Below are 17,226 nucleotides of genomic sequence, written 5' to 3' on the forward strand. Positions count from 1 at the left end.
CCAAAATGCCTTGAAAGATCATTCGCCTAGTTAGTGTCCTTCCCCTCTCCTTAAAAATGGTCTTCCAAAATTGGCATAGATGCAAGTTTTCACAAAGGAGATCCGTTGTGGACAAATTGTTCACTATCACTAGAAATAGCATACCCTGAAGATTTCAAAGATTTTTCCTAAACTATTTTAATTTATTGTGTACTGAAATTATTATTTTGGATTTTGATTTTTTTTAATGAGAACTGGGATTACAAGTTGCTATTTGGGGTTGTGGGCTAGTTTCATGCCAGGGACAAACTATTGTAATTTAAATTGCAATTATATTTACAACAAATTTAATAAATGATACAAACAAATGCACTGGAATAAATTGATAATACTTTTATTACAACTATTTTTTAAAGGTCAAAGGAGGCAAAAGGAGTCCATGGAATTATCTTAATTTTCAAGCATGTTTTGAACTCCTCCCCCAAAATATGTATCTTGATAGTAAAGTAATTTGATAAGCACAGCTCTAAGTCTTGGAGTAGAAATATGTATCTTGATAGTGAAGTAATTTGATAAGCACAGCTCTAAGTCTTGGAGTAGAAATATGTATCTTGATAATAAAGTAATTTGATAAGCACAGCTCTAAGTCTTGGAGTAGAAATATTTGTGCCAATAAGTATTTTGATTTTGGACAATGCTACTGACAAGAATAGTCTCAAATTGCCTAAACCAACCAAAATATATATCTGGAAATCAACATTGGCACTCTTGGATTGATATAGTGTGGGAATCCTCCAACATCTGCCTCTGACCGATGATCTCTGGAGAGCCAGGGATGGAGGCCATCCCTCCATCTTGGTTCTTCTTGACCTCTCAGCGGCTTTCGATACCATCGACCATGGTATCCTTCTGCGACGACTGCGGGAGGTGGGGGTGGGAGGCACCGTTCTGCAGTGGTTCTCCTCCTACCTCTCGGACAGGTCACAGTCGGTGTTGGTCGGGGGACAGAGATCGACCATGAGGCCCCTAACATATGGGGTGCCGCAGGGGTCGGTCCTGTCCCCCGTACTATTTAACATCTACATGAAACCGCTGGGCGAGATCATTCGGAGGCACGGGATAAGATACCATCAATATGCGGACGATACACAGTTGTATCTGTCCGCCCCGTGCCAACTCAATGAAGCGGTGGACGTGATGAACCAGGGTCTTGAGGCCGTTAGAGACTGGATGCGGGCTAACAAGCTTGTACTCAACCCAGAAAAGACCGAGTGGCTGTTGTGTTTCCCTCCCAACAATTTGGCTAGCATTCCATCACTCAGGCTGGGGGGCCAAATTTTACACCCCTCAGACAGGGTCCGCAACTTGGGAGTCCTCCTGGATCCACAGCTGACTTTTGATCACCACCTGTCGGCTGTGACCAGGGGGGCATTCGCCCAGGTTCGCCTGGTGCGCCAGTTGCGACCCTACCTGAATCGGGAGGCACTCACAACAGTCACTCGTGCCCTCGTGACCTCTAGGCTGGAATACTGCAACGTGCTCTACATGGGGCTGCCCTTGAAGAGCATCCGGCGACTTCAGCTAGTCCAGAATGCGGCCGCGCGAGTGATTGTGGGTGCACCTCGGTTCACCCACATAACACCTATCCTCCGCGAGCTGCACTGGCTACCTGTTGATCTCCGTGTGCGCTTCAAGGTGCTTCTTACCACCTATAAAGCCCTCCATGGTAGTGGATCTGGGTACTTGGGAGACCGCCTCCTGCCGATTACCTCCTCGAGACCGATCAGATCTCATAGATTAGGCCTCCTCCGAGTGCCATCTGCCAGCCAGTGCCGGCTGGCTACTACGCGGAGGAGAGCCTTTTCGGTGGCAGCTCCGACCCTCTGGAACGAGCTCCCCGTGGGGATCCGTACCCTCACCACCCTTCAGACCTTCCGTGCAGCCCTCAAGAACTGGCTATCCTGCCAGGCCTGGGGGTAGAAATTGATCTGCCCCCACCCGAATGTTGGATGAATGTTGTTTACTTTTTAATTATATGTAATGTTATATGTTATTGTCTGTACCCCTTCCCTATGAGTTGTTAGCCGCCCTGAGTCCCCTCAGGGAAAAGGGCGGCCTATAAATAAACCTATTCAATTCAATTCAATTATTCAATTTTTCATGTACATAAAGATGCACAATGTGGATTTTATTTATTTAATTTCTATTCTGCCTTTATTATTTTTAAGAAATAACTCAAGATGGCAAACATATCAAACACACTTTTCAACTTCTATTTTCCTGACAACAACCACCCTGTGAGGAATTAGACTGAGAGAGAGAGAGTGATTGGCTCAAAGTCATCCAGCCGGCTTTCATAGATAAGGTGGGACTAGAACTCACAGTCTCCTGGTTTCTAGCATGGTGCCTTAACCACTAGATTACGTTCGCTGTTATCTGAAGTAGCAGAGCCTGAACTTTTGGAAGAAGTCAGACTGGCCTAAGCTACCATTGCATACCAGTGGTGGGATTCAATTTTTTTTTTACTACCAGTTCTGTGGGCGTGGCTTGGTGGGTATGGCAGTGGAAGGATACTGCAAAATCCCCATTCCAGGGAAAGGTTACTACAAAATCCCCATTTCCTCCCAATCAGCTAGGACTTGGGAGGCAGAGAATAGATGTGGGTGGGGCCAGACAGAGGTGGTATTTACTGGTTCTCTGAATTACTCAAAATTTCCATTACCAGTTCTACAGAACTAGTCAGAACCTGCTGAATACCACCTCTGATGCATACTTTTCTTAAGGTGAGCCAATAGATAAGAATTATTTGAACTATGTAATGGAATTACTATCAAGCAGGTGGACCAAAGAGATTAAGGAAGGGTTTTTTTGTTTTTTTTTACTATATAGTAGAGCTATCAAGAAAAAAATGGCACAACTATGCTGGCTCTATAGCATGAATAAACAAAGTCCTAAAATTCACTGTGCAGTGAAATACAGATGGACATTTGTAACCACAGGCCATGTTGGACTTAGATACAGGGAGGGAAGGAATTGCTTATGGAGCTGGGGTCAGAGGAGAAGGATTTCTTGCTGGCTGGAAAATTCTAGGAATTGAAGACCAGAAATCTTAAAGTTGCCCAAGGTTGAGAAAGATTCTCCACAGTGTCAAGTTTCTTCTATTAAAGTTAATTCCAGCCATACCCCTAAATCTAATCACACACGTCTCTTCTGTTTATTTCAAAGATAGTTGCAAATCTATCTGGCATTCATTTGCCATCAACATAGATTTATTTTGCTTGCCTGAAAAAGTATTACTTACATGCTCTGCAGCTCTGCTTTCCATTACAGGCATTGTAATCTCAAAAGACCAAACGGCATTAAAAACTATAAAATGGCATCGCCATTTTGAAAACAAAAATGCTATCAACATTTTTCAGAACATAATATTTTACTATCTTTAAATGTAGGATTTCATTCTTAGTATTGTAAAGCTTTGTTTCCTACACACTCCCTAAAAAGCATGTTCAAGAATCTCCTTTCTAAACAAAGGTCTTTGTGTGCAACCATTATCTTAGTTCATTCAGTATAAAGGTAGTCCTCAACTTAGGACCACAATTGAGCTCAAAATTTTGTTGCTGAACAAGACATTTGTTAAGTGAGCTTTGCCCCATTTTACGACCTTTCTTGCCACATTTGTTAAGTGAATCATTGTAGTTGTCAAGTTAGTAACATGGTTGTTAAATGACTCTGGTTTCTCCATTTACTTTACTTATCAGAAGGTCGCAAAAGGTGATCACATGAACCCCGGGAGACTACAGCCATCATAAATATGAATCAATTGCTAAGCATCTGAATTTTGATCACATGACCATGGGGATGTTGCAAGGGTCGTAAGCAGCAGTGGAATTCAAATGTTTTTACTACCAGTTCTGTGGGCGTAGCTTGTTGAGCGTGGCATGGTTTGGTGGGCTTAGCTTGCTGTGCTTGGCAGGGAAAGGATACTGCAAAATCCCCATTCCCTCCTGATCAGCTGGGATTTGGGAGGCAGAAAATAGATGGGGCGGCCCAGTCAGAGGTGGTATTTACTGGTTCCCTGAACTACTCAAAATTTCCGCTACCGATTCTCCAGAACTGGTCAGGACCTGCTGAATACCACCTCTGGTCATAAGTGTGAAAAACAAGCATGTCACTTTTTTCAGTGGCATAGTACCTTTGAATGGTCGCTAAATAATTTGTTGCAAGTTGAGGACTTCCTCTACTAGTGTGACCTCAGTCCTGTGGAAACTCTACCATGGAAAGTGAGAACTGCATTCTGGGAGGCTATTAAACCTGGTTTTGCTGGTTGGCTTGGGACCTTTAAGGAGGCGCTCATTGCTGGAACTGGTTGATGGAGTAAGAAGATCTCATTCTCATGCTGTCTAACTCTTTAGTTCTACTCTTTATCTAGCAATGTAATTATAATTGTTTATGTATTTATCTTTTTTATGGTCTGTAAACCACTCAGAGTCACCTGGCATATACCTTTAACAAATAAATTAAATAATCATTTTAAATAAAATGAATTGAGCTGACTATTAAAGATTGTAAGGTAATTAAATGATGCATAATTGTGATAAACAGTAAAATTCAGAAATTTATTTGAAACAAAATGACTAAATTTGCTGCGAAGTGTTTCTGAATATTTGTTTTTAACACTAAGGTATTACTGTTTTTAAAATAATCTAAAAGTTCTTTTCATTGCAGTAATGGTAACGGAGGTGTCTGTAAAGCTCTCAGAGTAAATTATTTTTATTTTCTGCTTAATTGCCTTAAATAACAATTACCTGCAGGTTTTAACAACAGTCTCTAAATTAATTAACCTTTGCCATAAATCCTAGCAACTTCAGCAAAGCTGATACCTCCTTCATTCACTTCCTTGATAATTTTGAAACAGTGTACATTTATTATTCCTTAAAAATAGTACGTTTTTCTCATTAAGAAGGTAGATTCCACTGACTCTATAAACAGCCATGGAGAATGAAAAATGGGCTAGTTAGACGTGATCATTCCTATTTCTTTTATATCTAAGTTAGTACTACATAAAATGTATTTATGAATATGTAATGTATGATAGGCAGATAATGCAAGTATTCCACAAAGCTGGCTCAGCGAGGCAAATAACCATATGATTGGCATGTTCAAATGAACAGTACATAACAGAGTAGGAAGAAAATTACACAAAATTGTGCCTCCTCTGAATGATTTATATATATTGTGATTTTTCAATGTCAGAGGTGGCAGCCCAAAATTCAGTGGCCTGTCTGTTTGGAACAAGCCAATGTTTTAAACACCTGAGTAGCAGTTAACTATAGAGATACTGTATTTTTCAGAGTATAAAATGCGCTCCCCCCCTAATTTGGGTGCGTCTTATACACTGAATGTAGCCCCGCCCACCTGCTGGCCCTCACCCTTTCGCCTCTGTCTCCCAGCAATTTGCCTCTTTGCAGCAAACAGTCAATAGCCTGTTTCAGTTTTCAGTCAAGTAGAGGCAGATTTTTTTTCTTGTTTTCCTCCACAAAAGCTAGGTGCGTCTTATACTTCGGAACATCTTATACTCCAAAAAATATGGTAAATTAGCTGCAGTATGTCAACACTGTCTCTGACTTCTGAAAGCATCAAAACTATTAAAAATATTTCTAGAAACTTACAATTCAATAATTCCCCCTACAAATATTGGGAGAGGTGTAGCAACAGAAAGTTGCTTAAAATAAAATGGTGCATAAGCAAGAATAGTGTTGTACCTCTTGGATGCAATTAATGCTGACAACATTTACTTGTGTTTAAAGGAATGTATGTATTGATAAAATCATTTGCTGTTAAGTATAAGCTTCATAATTTGTTTGAGTCTGATCCTCATAACTCATTAGGAAGATCTGGTATTATTACAAGATTTAAATTAATGCAAGGCAATTAGCAAAGCCTTGTTATTTTTAAATACAAATGCCTCAAAATACCAGAGAAATCCATTAGTCCATCAGCCACATATTTTTCTGAAAGGATTTAAAGGGAAGCATGTGACAGTAGAGAGACATAATTTATTTAAGATAGAAAAAGAAAAAATGCACCAATAAAAAAAATAGGTGATAGAATCCCTCAAGAGCTTCTTGTTGAACCCTTGGCTTCAATCTTTGTGACCTCCTCTCTTCTGTCTTGTTTTGATATCTTATTCAGTCACTCTGAATAATTTTTCAGCAATTGTTTTTGAGATAAAAAGAATTTCTGGGGAAGCTATGACAAATTGATGACAGCTCTGCAGTGAGCAAAGACGATAACTGCACAAATTGGCAAATGGACCGACATCTTAAAATTGCTCTCTGGACAAACAGAGGATTCAGGACTGCCCATGTGCATACCTGACAGTACTTCCTTGTGAAGAGACCATAAGACAAATGGTTTCGGGTGGGTTAGAGCTCTGTAAGCCAAGAGAATCGTTATCTATACTGGATCAAACTAGATACATCATTTTCATTTTCATTTTATACAATCACTTATATACTGTGCATAAAAAAAAGAAAAAAGGAAGAAAAAAAAAAAACCCAACATAACACTTCATTCCCCCATACACCCTCTCTTCTCCCCCTCCAACTTTCCTTTCACCCCTCCAGCATTCCCCTCTTCTACTTCCCTACCCCCTCAGACGTCTCCCCCTCCCTCCATTTCACCCTCCTTACATTCCCTCTCACTCCCTCTTTACTTCTCCCTTCTCTTTCCGTCTTCTCCTCACTTTGGTGTATCCATACAATTCAATTTGTTTTTTACAATAAAAGTAGAAAAAGAAAAAAAAGAAAAAAAAAAGAAAAACGAGCCACAGTACACAAGTGAATTCTTATTGTTCTAAGGATTGAAACTATAATTCCACCCTCCCCCCTCCCCCCTATAATCCCCCCTCCCCAACCCCCTTACGGCTTCGCAGGTCCCATACCCGGCATAATTCTTTAACAAGCATTTGAGTATAATAAGGCCAGCTAACTTTAAAATTAAAAAAAATAAGATAAAAGTAAAGCCAAAAAGAAAAAGGAAAAATAGTAGAAAATAAGAAATAAAAAAAAAAAAAAAAAAAAAAAAAAACACCCACACTCACACACAAAAAGAAGAAAAAAACAAAAAGGGTCAATAAACCCACTACGTTAACACAGCTTCCCATTATCTGTAAATCTTAAACAATGTGACTCATTCCAAATTTCGATTATTTTGCTACTTGCAGGGTTTCAAACTGTATTAGAGCCAGGTAAGTTGATCAATTAGAATTCCCCAACTAAAAGTCTCCTTGCTTTGTCTATCTATTCAGACCTTTAATTTATCTCTTTTTTATCCAAATATCCAAACCTTTCTATAACACCATTAAACTCAAATACTTCTTTCATTTTTCATTTCCAACACCTCCCTTTCTATCCTTACCCACCTCCACATGTAAATTTTTTACCTTCCACCCTGCCTTTATCCATATCCACATATATATTTTATCCACATTCATTGCTCCTCCCATGTTTACTCCACTTTCCTGAAGATTCTCCAACCAATCTTTCTTGACCTTATATTGAAATAGCAACTCAAACAAACATCAGCTTGCGTTCTAGCCCCAGGTAATCTAATTAAACTTTCGCTGCCCTTCCCTCTCCCACGCACCTCCCAACTCCGTTCGTCCCAAACCGCAACTCAAAAAGATCACAATTTCCGCTCTAAGAAAATAGTTCATGCACAATTTGAGTTAGAGTTCAGACAAAACTTCTGTACAATATGTGTCCACAATCAGCAACGCTTCTTTCAGTCTCCATGTCTCATCATCGATATGCCACTTTTCCCAGACGGAAATCATAAAACTTTACAAACATCGCTTAGTCTTTATTCCTTAGTCTTCTGCCCTTCCGGAAGAGAAAAACAACACCCTCCGCCTTGTAGCCACGTGTCTCGCTGTTTGTCTTCTCCTTCTCCTTGTCTCTCCCCAGATCCGGATGAATCAGGAAGTCCCGCCTTCAGGGTCTCGTAGTAAAATTTTCGGGCTTCACAAACGGAGTTAATGCGATGTTTTTGGTTGCCAAATGTAACTGTAATACCAGCTGGGACTTCCCATTTGTATGAAATCTGAGAGTTTCTGAGTTCTTCGGTTAAGAAAGCGTACTGTCTTCTTGTTCTTAATATTTGAAATGGTATCTCTTTAAAAACAATCAAGTCTTCCCCACCAATTCTCAACCTCTTTCCGTAGAGCCTCTGTATTATCTCATTTCTAGATTCCCTTGTAGTAAAGTATATTATTATGTCCCTCGGAAGCTGTCGCTGTTTTGCTACCCAGGAATTCTGGCGGTAAATTCTTTGAATCTGCCAATCAAAGTTAAGTCCCGGACTTCCCACCAAGCGACTGAAAGCCTCAAAGAATGTCTGTTTCAAATTCTCCTGTTGATTTTCACGCAGTCCTCTAACTCGTATCGCAAAGGCAGTCTTGTTATAATTTATCATGACAAGTTCTTTTTGGGCAGATTCAATTTCCTGTTCTAACGTTTGAATTTTTGATATCAGATTAAGGTTAGTTTCTTCCAAAAGTTCCAATTTGTCCTCTGTTTCAGCAATATAATCTGTCATGACTGTCATTACACCGATCATATCCTGCTTTGCCTGAGCAATTTTAGCATCAAATTGATCACATAAATCCGATATCAGTTGATTAATCTCCTGTCTGAAATCATTAAGCGTTTTGAGAAGGAATTCTTGTGTTAGCAAATCTCCCGTGGAGGGTGTAGGAGACAGGGGTAGCGCCTTCATAGATATGTTATTAAAGAAGCGCTTCTGTTTAGATTTGGGAGCCATTCCAGAATAAAAATAAAAGACAAGCAATCAAGCGAGCCAAAAATCAAAGTCTGTGCTCCCCTCAGTTAATCTTTTAGCAATTAGTACGGAGAAGCCTTCAGGAGGGTAGGGTCAACTAGCTCCGTCAGATCAAACACAAAAGCTACGAGATCGCCATCTTGTGACGCAGCTAAAAAAGAAAGGGAGCCTTTTGCGAAATTGAAGCTGGTATTTTAAATAGTAATAGAAGAAATTCCTCGGGAATGGTCCCCGCCCGGATTGGCTTTTAAATAGCTTAGCTTTGTCCTGGGGGGGGAGGCAATCTGCCTAGGCTGCAAAAAAGGCAGCGCGGAAAACTGGCCGGAGTAAAGGCTCAGCTAATGTTGAATCTCTTCTCCATTCACAGCAAAAAAAAGCTATGAATTACAAAGAGATCCTAACGACTGACCTCCTCCCTGCCCCTTTCTGCCAGAAAGGGGAGATATCTATAGATCTTATAAGATATACGAACCAGAGTCCTGGCAGGAGCTTTTTTAAGCTCCCGACGGCGGCAGCTCCTCCCCTCGAAGCCGATCAAACTAGATACATCATGGACTATACTGGATATATTAGTCTGGATATACAAATGAAACTGGGTGATGTCTTAATGATCATACTTGGACAATAAGGAATATGCTATGCTATGCTATGCTATCCATGCCTAAGCCACAGTTCCAAGCCTTCAAAATGACACTGGATTTGCATGCTTTCTTTTCTTAATCTTAATCACTTTTGGAAATTGCTTAAGTGCTTTTTCGATATTAAGAACCTGGAAGTTTCATTACATCATGTGAATACACTACAATACATTGAAAAAAAGTTCTAGGCAAGTTTAAAGACTTTAAAATTTCTTTTGAAATAAACATCAAAAGAGTGATGAAAATATTGATTTTGGAAAGTTACAAATGGATTAAAGGGTTAAAATTAGAAATAAAATTATTTAAGGATTTTTCCTGTGAAAAAATGTAATTGTTTGAGAAAAAACATTAACATTTTGATATTAAGTATAAAACATGTTCCCACAGAAAAATACTGTTTATCTGGAAAAATATATGATAAGAAGGGTCTTTGAATTCTAGAGGTAACTAGAAAGAATTAAACATTATAATTAAATGAGAAAAGAGCCATTAATATCATATGGAGTAAATTATTCTAACTTGGGACAAATTTAAGGATATTCAGAACCAAAGTATTCAGAAGTTACTTTTAAGATTGTCTATTTTCAACAAAGACTGAGGTGGATTCAAATCTGGATTTAAAAATTATAGATTACAAGAATGATATAGATAACTACACTTGGAACTGGCTGCCGTCTTAATTAAGAATGATATATAAATAATGCATCAGAAGAGTGACTTGGGTATCTTTTTCATTTTGTATTTGCAAAGGAGATGTGTTAAAGTTTTGCAGAACTTTCTGAGAAAAGCCAAAGAAAAAACTAAAAAGGAAAGATATCAAGCTCTGGGACTCTATATTTGCAAAGTGCCAGGAAGATATTTTAATTGCTGGAAAGGAAGACATTCTATGATCTACTTTGATTATTTCTGCCAAATAGATGAAAGGTTTTCCTTTCCAACACAATATTTTAAATTCTGTAATTAAGAAATGTGACCAACTATTTGAATAGACCTACAGAAGCATTTACAATCACACACATCTCATTAATTCACTGTAGCTCATGTGAAACACAAGAATAAATATTTTCAAGTGTGCATTCTATCCATTTTGCAATTTCTTGAATCCTAGTAACTTAAAATGTATCTTTTTTAAAGATAGTGAGAAATATCAATTATAATCCAAAATGTTTAAACGTTCATATTAACATAATCATTCTTAGGTTCTTTAGCTATATAGCTTTTTTGTGGATATATTTTTATTTTGTTGGTGTGTGAAATTCAAGTTTTCCTTTAAAGTACAATACATGGAATAAATAAAGGTAAAGGTTCCCCTCGCACATATGTGCTAGTCGTTCTCGACTGTAGGGGGCAGTGCTCATCTTCATTTCAAAGCCAAAGAGCCAGTGCTGTCGGAAAACGTCTCCATGGTCATGACTAAATGCTGAAGGCACATGGAACACTGTTACCTTCCCACCAAAGGTGGTCCCTATTTTTCTACTTGCATTTTTTATGTGCTTTCGAACTTCTAGATTGGGAGAAGTTGGAACAAGTTACAGGAGTGCACTCCATTATGCGGCGCTAGGGATTCAAACTGTTGAACTGCCGACCTTTCGATTGACAAGCTCAGTGTCTGTATATGGAATAGACTCAGCCTATTAAATGGGAAGTTGATTACCTTGATAATTCTATAAGGCCAAGAGCTAAACAGACATGATTGATTGCAGTGTTTCTTACTGAACCAGTTTTACACAAAACCCATGCCTAGTAAGGAATTATGGTCATTCCTTTTCTCTTTCCTTACAAAGGAAGCTACTATTACAAAAAATGCTGCATAAATGTAACTAATGCATTACTCAAGTTATGTAATCACTTGACTTGTTTCCCCGAAAATAAGACCTCCCTGGATAAAAAGCCCAATTGGGCTTTTGAGCGCATGCACTAAAATAAGCCCTCCCCAAAAGTATTGCAACACAACAATATCCATGAGGTGACCATGTTCGCTGCCTCCTGCACCTCAAAAATAATAAGACCTCCCTGAAAATAAGGACAAACATTTATTTCAGGGGTCAAAAGAAAATAAGACCCTGTCTTATTTTCAGGGAAACATAGTATTTTCTATCTATTTCAATGATATAATGAAATAGTTCTCTATTTTGGGTGCCTGTTTCATTTTAACAATTCTATACAGTGTTAATATTCAGCACATGGTCTAGAATTTAATAAATTCAGCTTCTTCCATCTAATCTCTAAAGACTCACATCTGGAAAATATGTGATCCAGGGTCTTTCCTAATCAAAGCTCATCTGTCTCTCATACACAATTACCACCTTTTTCTAAAAGAAAGTTTTGGAGGATTTCAAATGCAAAAAAAAAAAGTGGTCAAAAGGAACAAAGGACAGCAAAAGAACATCAAGAAGCCCTTTACTTCCTTGATACAATTAGCAACAATCATGGTTGCTTTGAAATAAAGAAAATGTGTCAAGGCATCTGGTTAATCATCTTACATACTAGAGTAAGTCAGTCACTGGGGGGAAGATGCATTTGATGATGTGTTCCTAGGGCACAAAGCATTTCAAAGATTTGAATCATAAAAATGTGTGTGAATGTAGCATCTTTTTAAAGCAGTAAGGCAGCTTCTTCCTTTGTAAGGCATGCAAAAGTTGTTCCCGTTACCTGTGTGTTCACAGACAGGTGAAGCTTCTACTGGAATGGCCAGCAAAGCAGATGTAATGAGGTTTGGTTTTCTGCACCATCACTAAGGTCACAGTATAATGTGGTCTTTGGAAAGACTCTGCATTGTGTTTATTAAATTGTCACTCTATAACTCTGTTGAAATCATTCCATGCTAAACAATTCAAAAGTCTGTTTAGCTATTTTGCATGAGAGCTTTGCATCATCTGGACAGGGCCAAGTGTATCAGACATTTCTATGCCACAGTCTTTTCAGGGTTTTAACTGAATCACTTATCATGGTGTCAATAAATTCCCCAAATGCTGTCAAAGCACAGTTGAACTTCATTAATCTATGGGCTGTGCTATTTTAATACCTTCCTTCTGCTGCTACAGTGCTTAAGAATCCAGTAAGCTTAACATCTACTAGGAGATGGTATACCAATTGCAAGAGAATTATAAATGTCCTTCCACACATTATTCCATCCATCACAGTTAATCAAATCAACAGCAAGTACAATAAACAAGAGGGGCAAAACATTTGCACTACATTACGCTTTCTTATGATTCTTAGAGGTGCTTCATCCTAAATCACTCCAATGTTTTGTTAAAAAATCACACTCTTAAGTATAGGTTTCCTATACATTCCTCCCCAGGCAGCATAACCAACTACCCCAAAAGTAAATATTATTGTGAGTTGCTATTGTTATGTTAGCAAAAGATCCATTTCGAAAGATTAAACAAATGTAAAATTTCATTAAGTGGGATTTTATTTTAATTGAAAAGACTGATATAGTCGTACGATACACCCTACTTTGGAAAGATACTGCACAATGTTGCTCGCTTCAGAGAAGTGGCCTTGCTATATTATGCTTCTTGTTCTTTTTTTCTGTTTATTTGCTTGTTTTGGAATGAATATATGAATCTCACGAACTCTAAAAATCTAATGAACTGTGATGTAAAATTTTGTCTACCACAGTCGATAGGAACACAGAAAAAAGTATATTTTTGAGAAAGCCTAAAGTGTGAAATTTTAAAGTGCATCAAAATAAAAGTATGCTTTCCAACTCAAATGAAGCAGTGGTTCTATTTTGTGATGTGTCTAATTCCCTACCCACACTGTCCTTCTTAATCTTCACTGTTATTTGTGGAGACTTCCCTGTGAGGAATAGCGAGTCAGCACATCTCCAAACAGGTGGAGATGATATTGTGGCCACAACAAAAGACTGGCAAGAAGCACTGGCCCCACAGAACCTCTCTGGATAAGGAGAGGACAGGAGATCACCCACTTCTGGTGGGTTCTAGACAGCTACTCTTTGCAAGAGAACAGTTTTCATGGGCTTAAGCACTGGGAGATGAAGCAAAGCAATCACTTTCCCATCTGATAGGAGTTGTTTTAAGGACACTAGGCTCACTAATTTCTAACCACTTTGGGAAATTACCTAATTAACTGATTTAAGACTAAAAGAGATCTTCAAAAAAAACCAAACCCAAGTTTGCAAAGCTACCTTGTCAGTTTACCTCGATTCAAGAATAAAATAAAAATGAACTATAAGCTTTACAATGTAAAGAACTTTTTTTAAAAAATAGCAAAGGCCCAGTTAAGACTTTAATTTGAAAAAAGTTACAAATGAGTTAAGGAGCCAAATAATTTGGAACAGTAGGACTTTTGCTATAAGATTTTGAAAATAATTATGTAAATAAATAGCATCTTCCTGAGAACTAAAATGTTTAGTCTACCTTAAATCATAACGTAAATTTGAGACTTTATGATTTCAAAAAGTAGACACTAGGGACTAAAGACCCTAGGCATAAATGATGAAAAAATAGGTTTTGTTAGCATTGGGACAAAATGACAGAAAGTGGTTTTAAATTTTAAATATTCCAGAAGATATTTGAAGAATAGAACAGAAATCTAGCAACCACAATATCAACATCTGCTTCTATTGATAGATTATTTCCAAAAGATGTTAAAGAAAAAATGCTAGATTCAAAAGCAAATACCTTTCGATCTAAAAGAGCGGAAACAAACCTCATCTGATGCAGAAATATTAGAAAACAAAGAAATGCTGGAAATTTTTTTTAAAAAATGTGGCTTATCAAACAGAGGTGACAGCTAAAATAGAAATACAAATGATAAACCACGGGAATGGCATGAAAAATGACTCCTTATGGATTTACAAAAGAGTTTTTGTTAAAGGCCTGAAGAAGCAACCTTTGTTGTATGCTTGTTTGAAAAGCAGCTGCAATCATGCAGAAAAGTCCTGCCTCCCCCCACCCCCATTTCTCTTAGACCTGTACTAACAAGCATGTAAGCTGGTGTTCCAGCTGCTGGGCTAATTAAGCCACACTCTTAGTATTTTCAAGGACATGCTGACATTCAGAGGCAGCTTCACCCTCTCTCTAGTCTTGAGAGTTTACAAAAGCAAATGCTAAGGCAAAATGGGAAAGAAACTGAGGTTATCCGGAACACTAAAGGCAAATGGCCTATAGAAGATGAAGCACAACAAATGTCTAGTACAAGACTATTCAACTGTCAGGACCACAAGCTACAGTAAGAAGCATATCATGGTGGGAGTTCTGCCTGGAGCCTGGACCTTTGCTTGGAGCTTGGCAGCAAATAGAAAGTGAGTAACCACACTGTAGGAGTACCTCATCCCATCTAGTGCAAGAACATTTGGAAAAAGACAAAGGTTGTGCATTACTTTAAAGACAACAGTATTTGACATTTGACAATAGAATTTGACTTATTACTTAGTTTGAACTAAGTAATAAAAGAATAAGCATCAAAGGACCAAGTTTTAAAGACCTATTCACGTGGCAAAGCTTATCACTTGCAAAGCTTAGAAGGATGGCGATGACCAGAGCAATAGCCTGCTGGTATGTGTTTCAATAAAGCATTCTTTACAGATTTGTTATCCTGTGGTCCTTGGAGAGCAAAGAACCTTCACAATGGGAAAAAGAAAAGCTGGAGAAATCAAATCCCACAACATCTGAATTAAAGATTGTTAGAAGCAAAGGGAGTACAAGGTTGGCTTGTTTGACCAAGGTTAAAATAAAGCATGTTTCTATAATAATCTAGGAATAAGGTGTTAATGATTTATGCATTTGTGTATAAATAAGAGATGGTTTATAAAAATAAGATAATTTTGCATGTAAGCTTATAAGGGAGGTCAAGAATCACTAAGTTTATTTCTAAGTGTCATGAAGATCAGAAATCACTTCTTTAAATACTTCTTTTCTCTTTTTATTATTTTTCCTCTTTCTTTTCTTTCCTTTTCTTGCACTTTCTATTCTCTATTTTTCTTTTTCTGAGTTTTGTTTGTACTGTATTTTTTTATATTTTAAAAATGGTACTGATAAGAGAAAAATATAATACCAAAGCTGATATTTTAAAAAATAATATGGATAGAGAAAAGTATAATATCAAAACAAGTAAAAAATAAAATCATTTTTAAAAAATCTTAAAGGAGGAACTTTCCAGGTCTCATTTTTTTCCTCCCTTCCATTGTCCCTAGGCACCAGCCACTACTTATTTGTCCTTTGTTCTTGATACATTGGAGATTATCTCTTATATTTATTTAAATTGTTTCATCTGATTTTTAAATTAATCCTTTAACTTTTTTTTCTTATAAATCACATTTCAAATGTCTAAACCTATTTTCCCGTGTGATGTAAGAGGACTTGTATCTAAGAGGGCCATTCCTGCTGGAATTTAGTTAAACTTGCATTACAAATACATACAGTCAGTTTTGTCATTGCTGCACACTTTTCTATCCTGCTAAAACAATAACTATCAGTGGTCTTGATACATTTGAGAATCCCTTTTTCATAGCTCAGCACTCTTAGCAGTTAACACCCTTACCTGATGGGTCTGGTTAATACATTCTTATAATTTCAGTTTCTCTTTGTCTACTTGGAGGATGCAGCTGTATTCTCTCTGCCCTTCAGGACCCACCATCCTCCTACTCCTCAATTTTTCTTTTTATTTTCCTAAAGGCTCAGAGCCTCCTTCCGAGAGATCCTAAAAGCTGAATCTAAGTCTCAGCACTGCACAGTATCTTCTTTGCCTCTTACTTCTGCTATTCACTCCAACCCATTGGGATGGCTCCTTGGTTTGAGTTTCCTCCTTAGGGAAAGTTACTTTCTCTGTCTATTGTAGCACCTTCTTTGGTCTGATCAATGTTCACCCTTTCTTTATGCGGAAATAGCAACAGCACTTAGACTTACATACTGCTTCACAGTGCTTTACAGACCTCTGTAAGCGGTTTACAGAGTCAGCATATTGTCCCCAACAATCTGGGTCCCCAATTTTACCGGTCTCTGAAGGGTGGAAGGCTGATTCAACCTTGAGCTGGTGGGGATTGAACTGCTGGCAGTCAGCAGAATTAGCCTGCAATACTGCATTCTAACCACTGCGCCACCACTCTAATCCTCTGGTTTTTCTTTTTTCTTGAAAATGCACAAGTTTGAACTTGCCACAAATACATGCCAGGATGTTTTCAGGGAGCATTAAACATAGTCCAAGTGCTGCAGATCAGAACTTCATTATTTTTGAAGTGATCATCAGTAATAAGCTTTGATTTCTTTTGGTTTCCTGCTGAGGCTCTCAGCTTAGGAGTACAGTATTGATTTAGAGGGACATTTTGTTAAGGTTTTTTCCCTACAATTCCTATTGTCAAACTCCCACTTGTCCCCACTATTCATTCATTCATTATTTCCTACCACAATGAAGTTCACCATGTATTTTCCTGACCTAAATGGTATATGATCCTGTGTAAGTAAATCTAAGTCTTATAAATACATGCAGTCATAGGTATACACACACAAACACACACCAATTAATGCTCATAAAACATCCTCTGTCTCTACTACTTACCTCACAGGCAAAGTTCTGTCTCCTTTCCTTCTGTCCATTTCTCTTTGGGGAACAGGGTACCAACGAAAATTGAGTTTCCAGTTGAATCCTCCGTAAGTCATGTCTGATCCCGCCATGTATTCAAATGTGTCGTCACTGATTACATCAATAATTGGGCATACAACAATTTTCCTATAAAACAACAAAAAAATGCAAATGTATTTTCCTTGCAAGGAACTCTGCCTGGTCCAAACACACATAC

The 17,226-nt window shown here is 38.0% G+C and overlaps 1 protein-coding gene across 2 annotated transcripts in view; it reads right to left on the bottom strand.

Moving 5' to 3' along the window:
- The window catches only part of GALNT13 (polypeptide N-acetylgalactosaminyltransferase 13), a 230,149-nt gene that overhangs the window by 79,523 nt on the left and 133,400 nt on the right, over positions 1 to 17,226 (bottom strand). For both annotated transcript variants that reach the window (XM_032217135.1, XM_032217127.1), the window contains exon 6: positions 16,986 to 17,156. In XM_032217135.1, coding sequence (XP_032073026.1) covers positions 16,986 to 17,156 — 171 coding nt within the window. The remainder of the gene's footprint in view (positions 1 to 16,985; positions 17,157 to 17,226) is intronic.

This window comes from Thamnophis elegans, chromosome 1 (genome assembly GCF_009769535.1).
Source record: "Thamnophis elegans isolate rThaEle1 chromosome 1, rThaEle1.pri, whole genome shotgun sequence".
Lineage (NCBI taxonomy): Eukaryota > Metazoa > Chordata > Lepidosauria > Squamata > Colubridae > Thamnophis > Thamnophis elegans.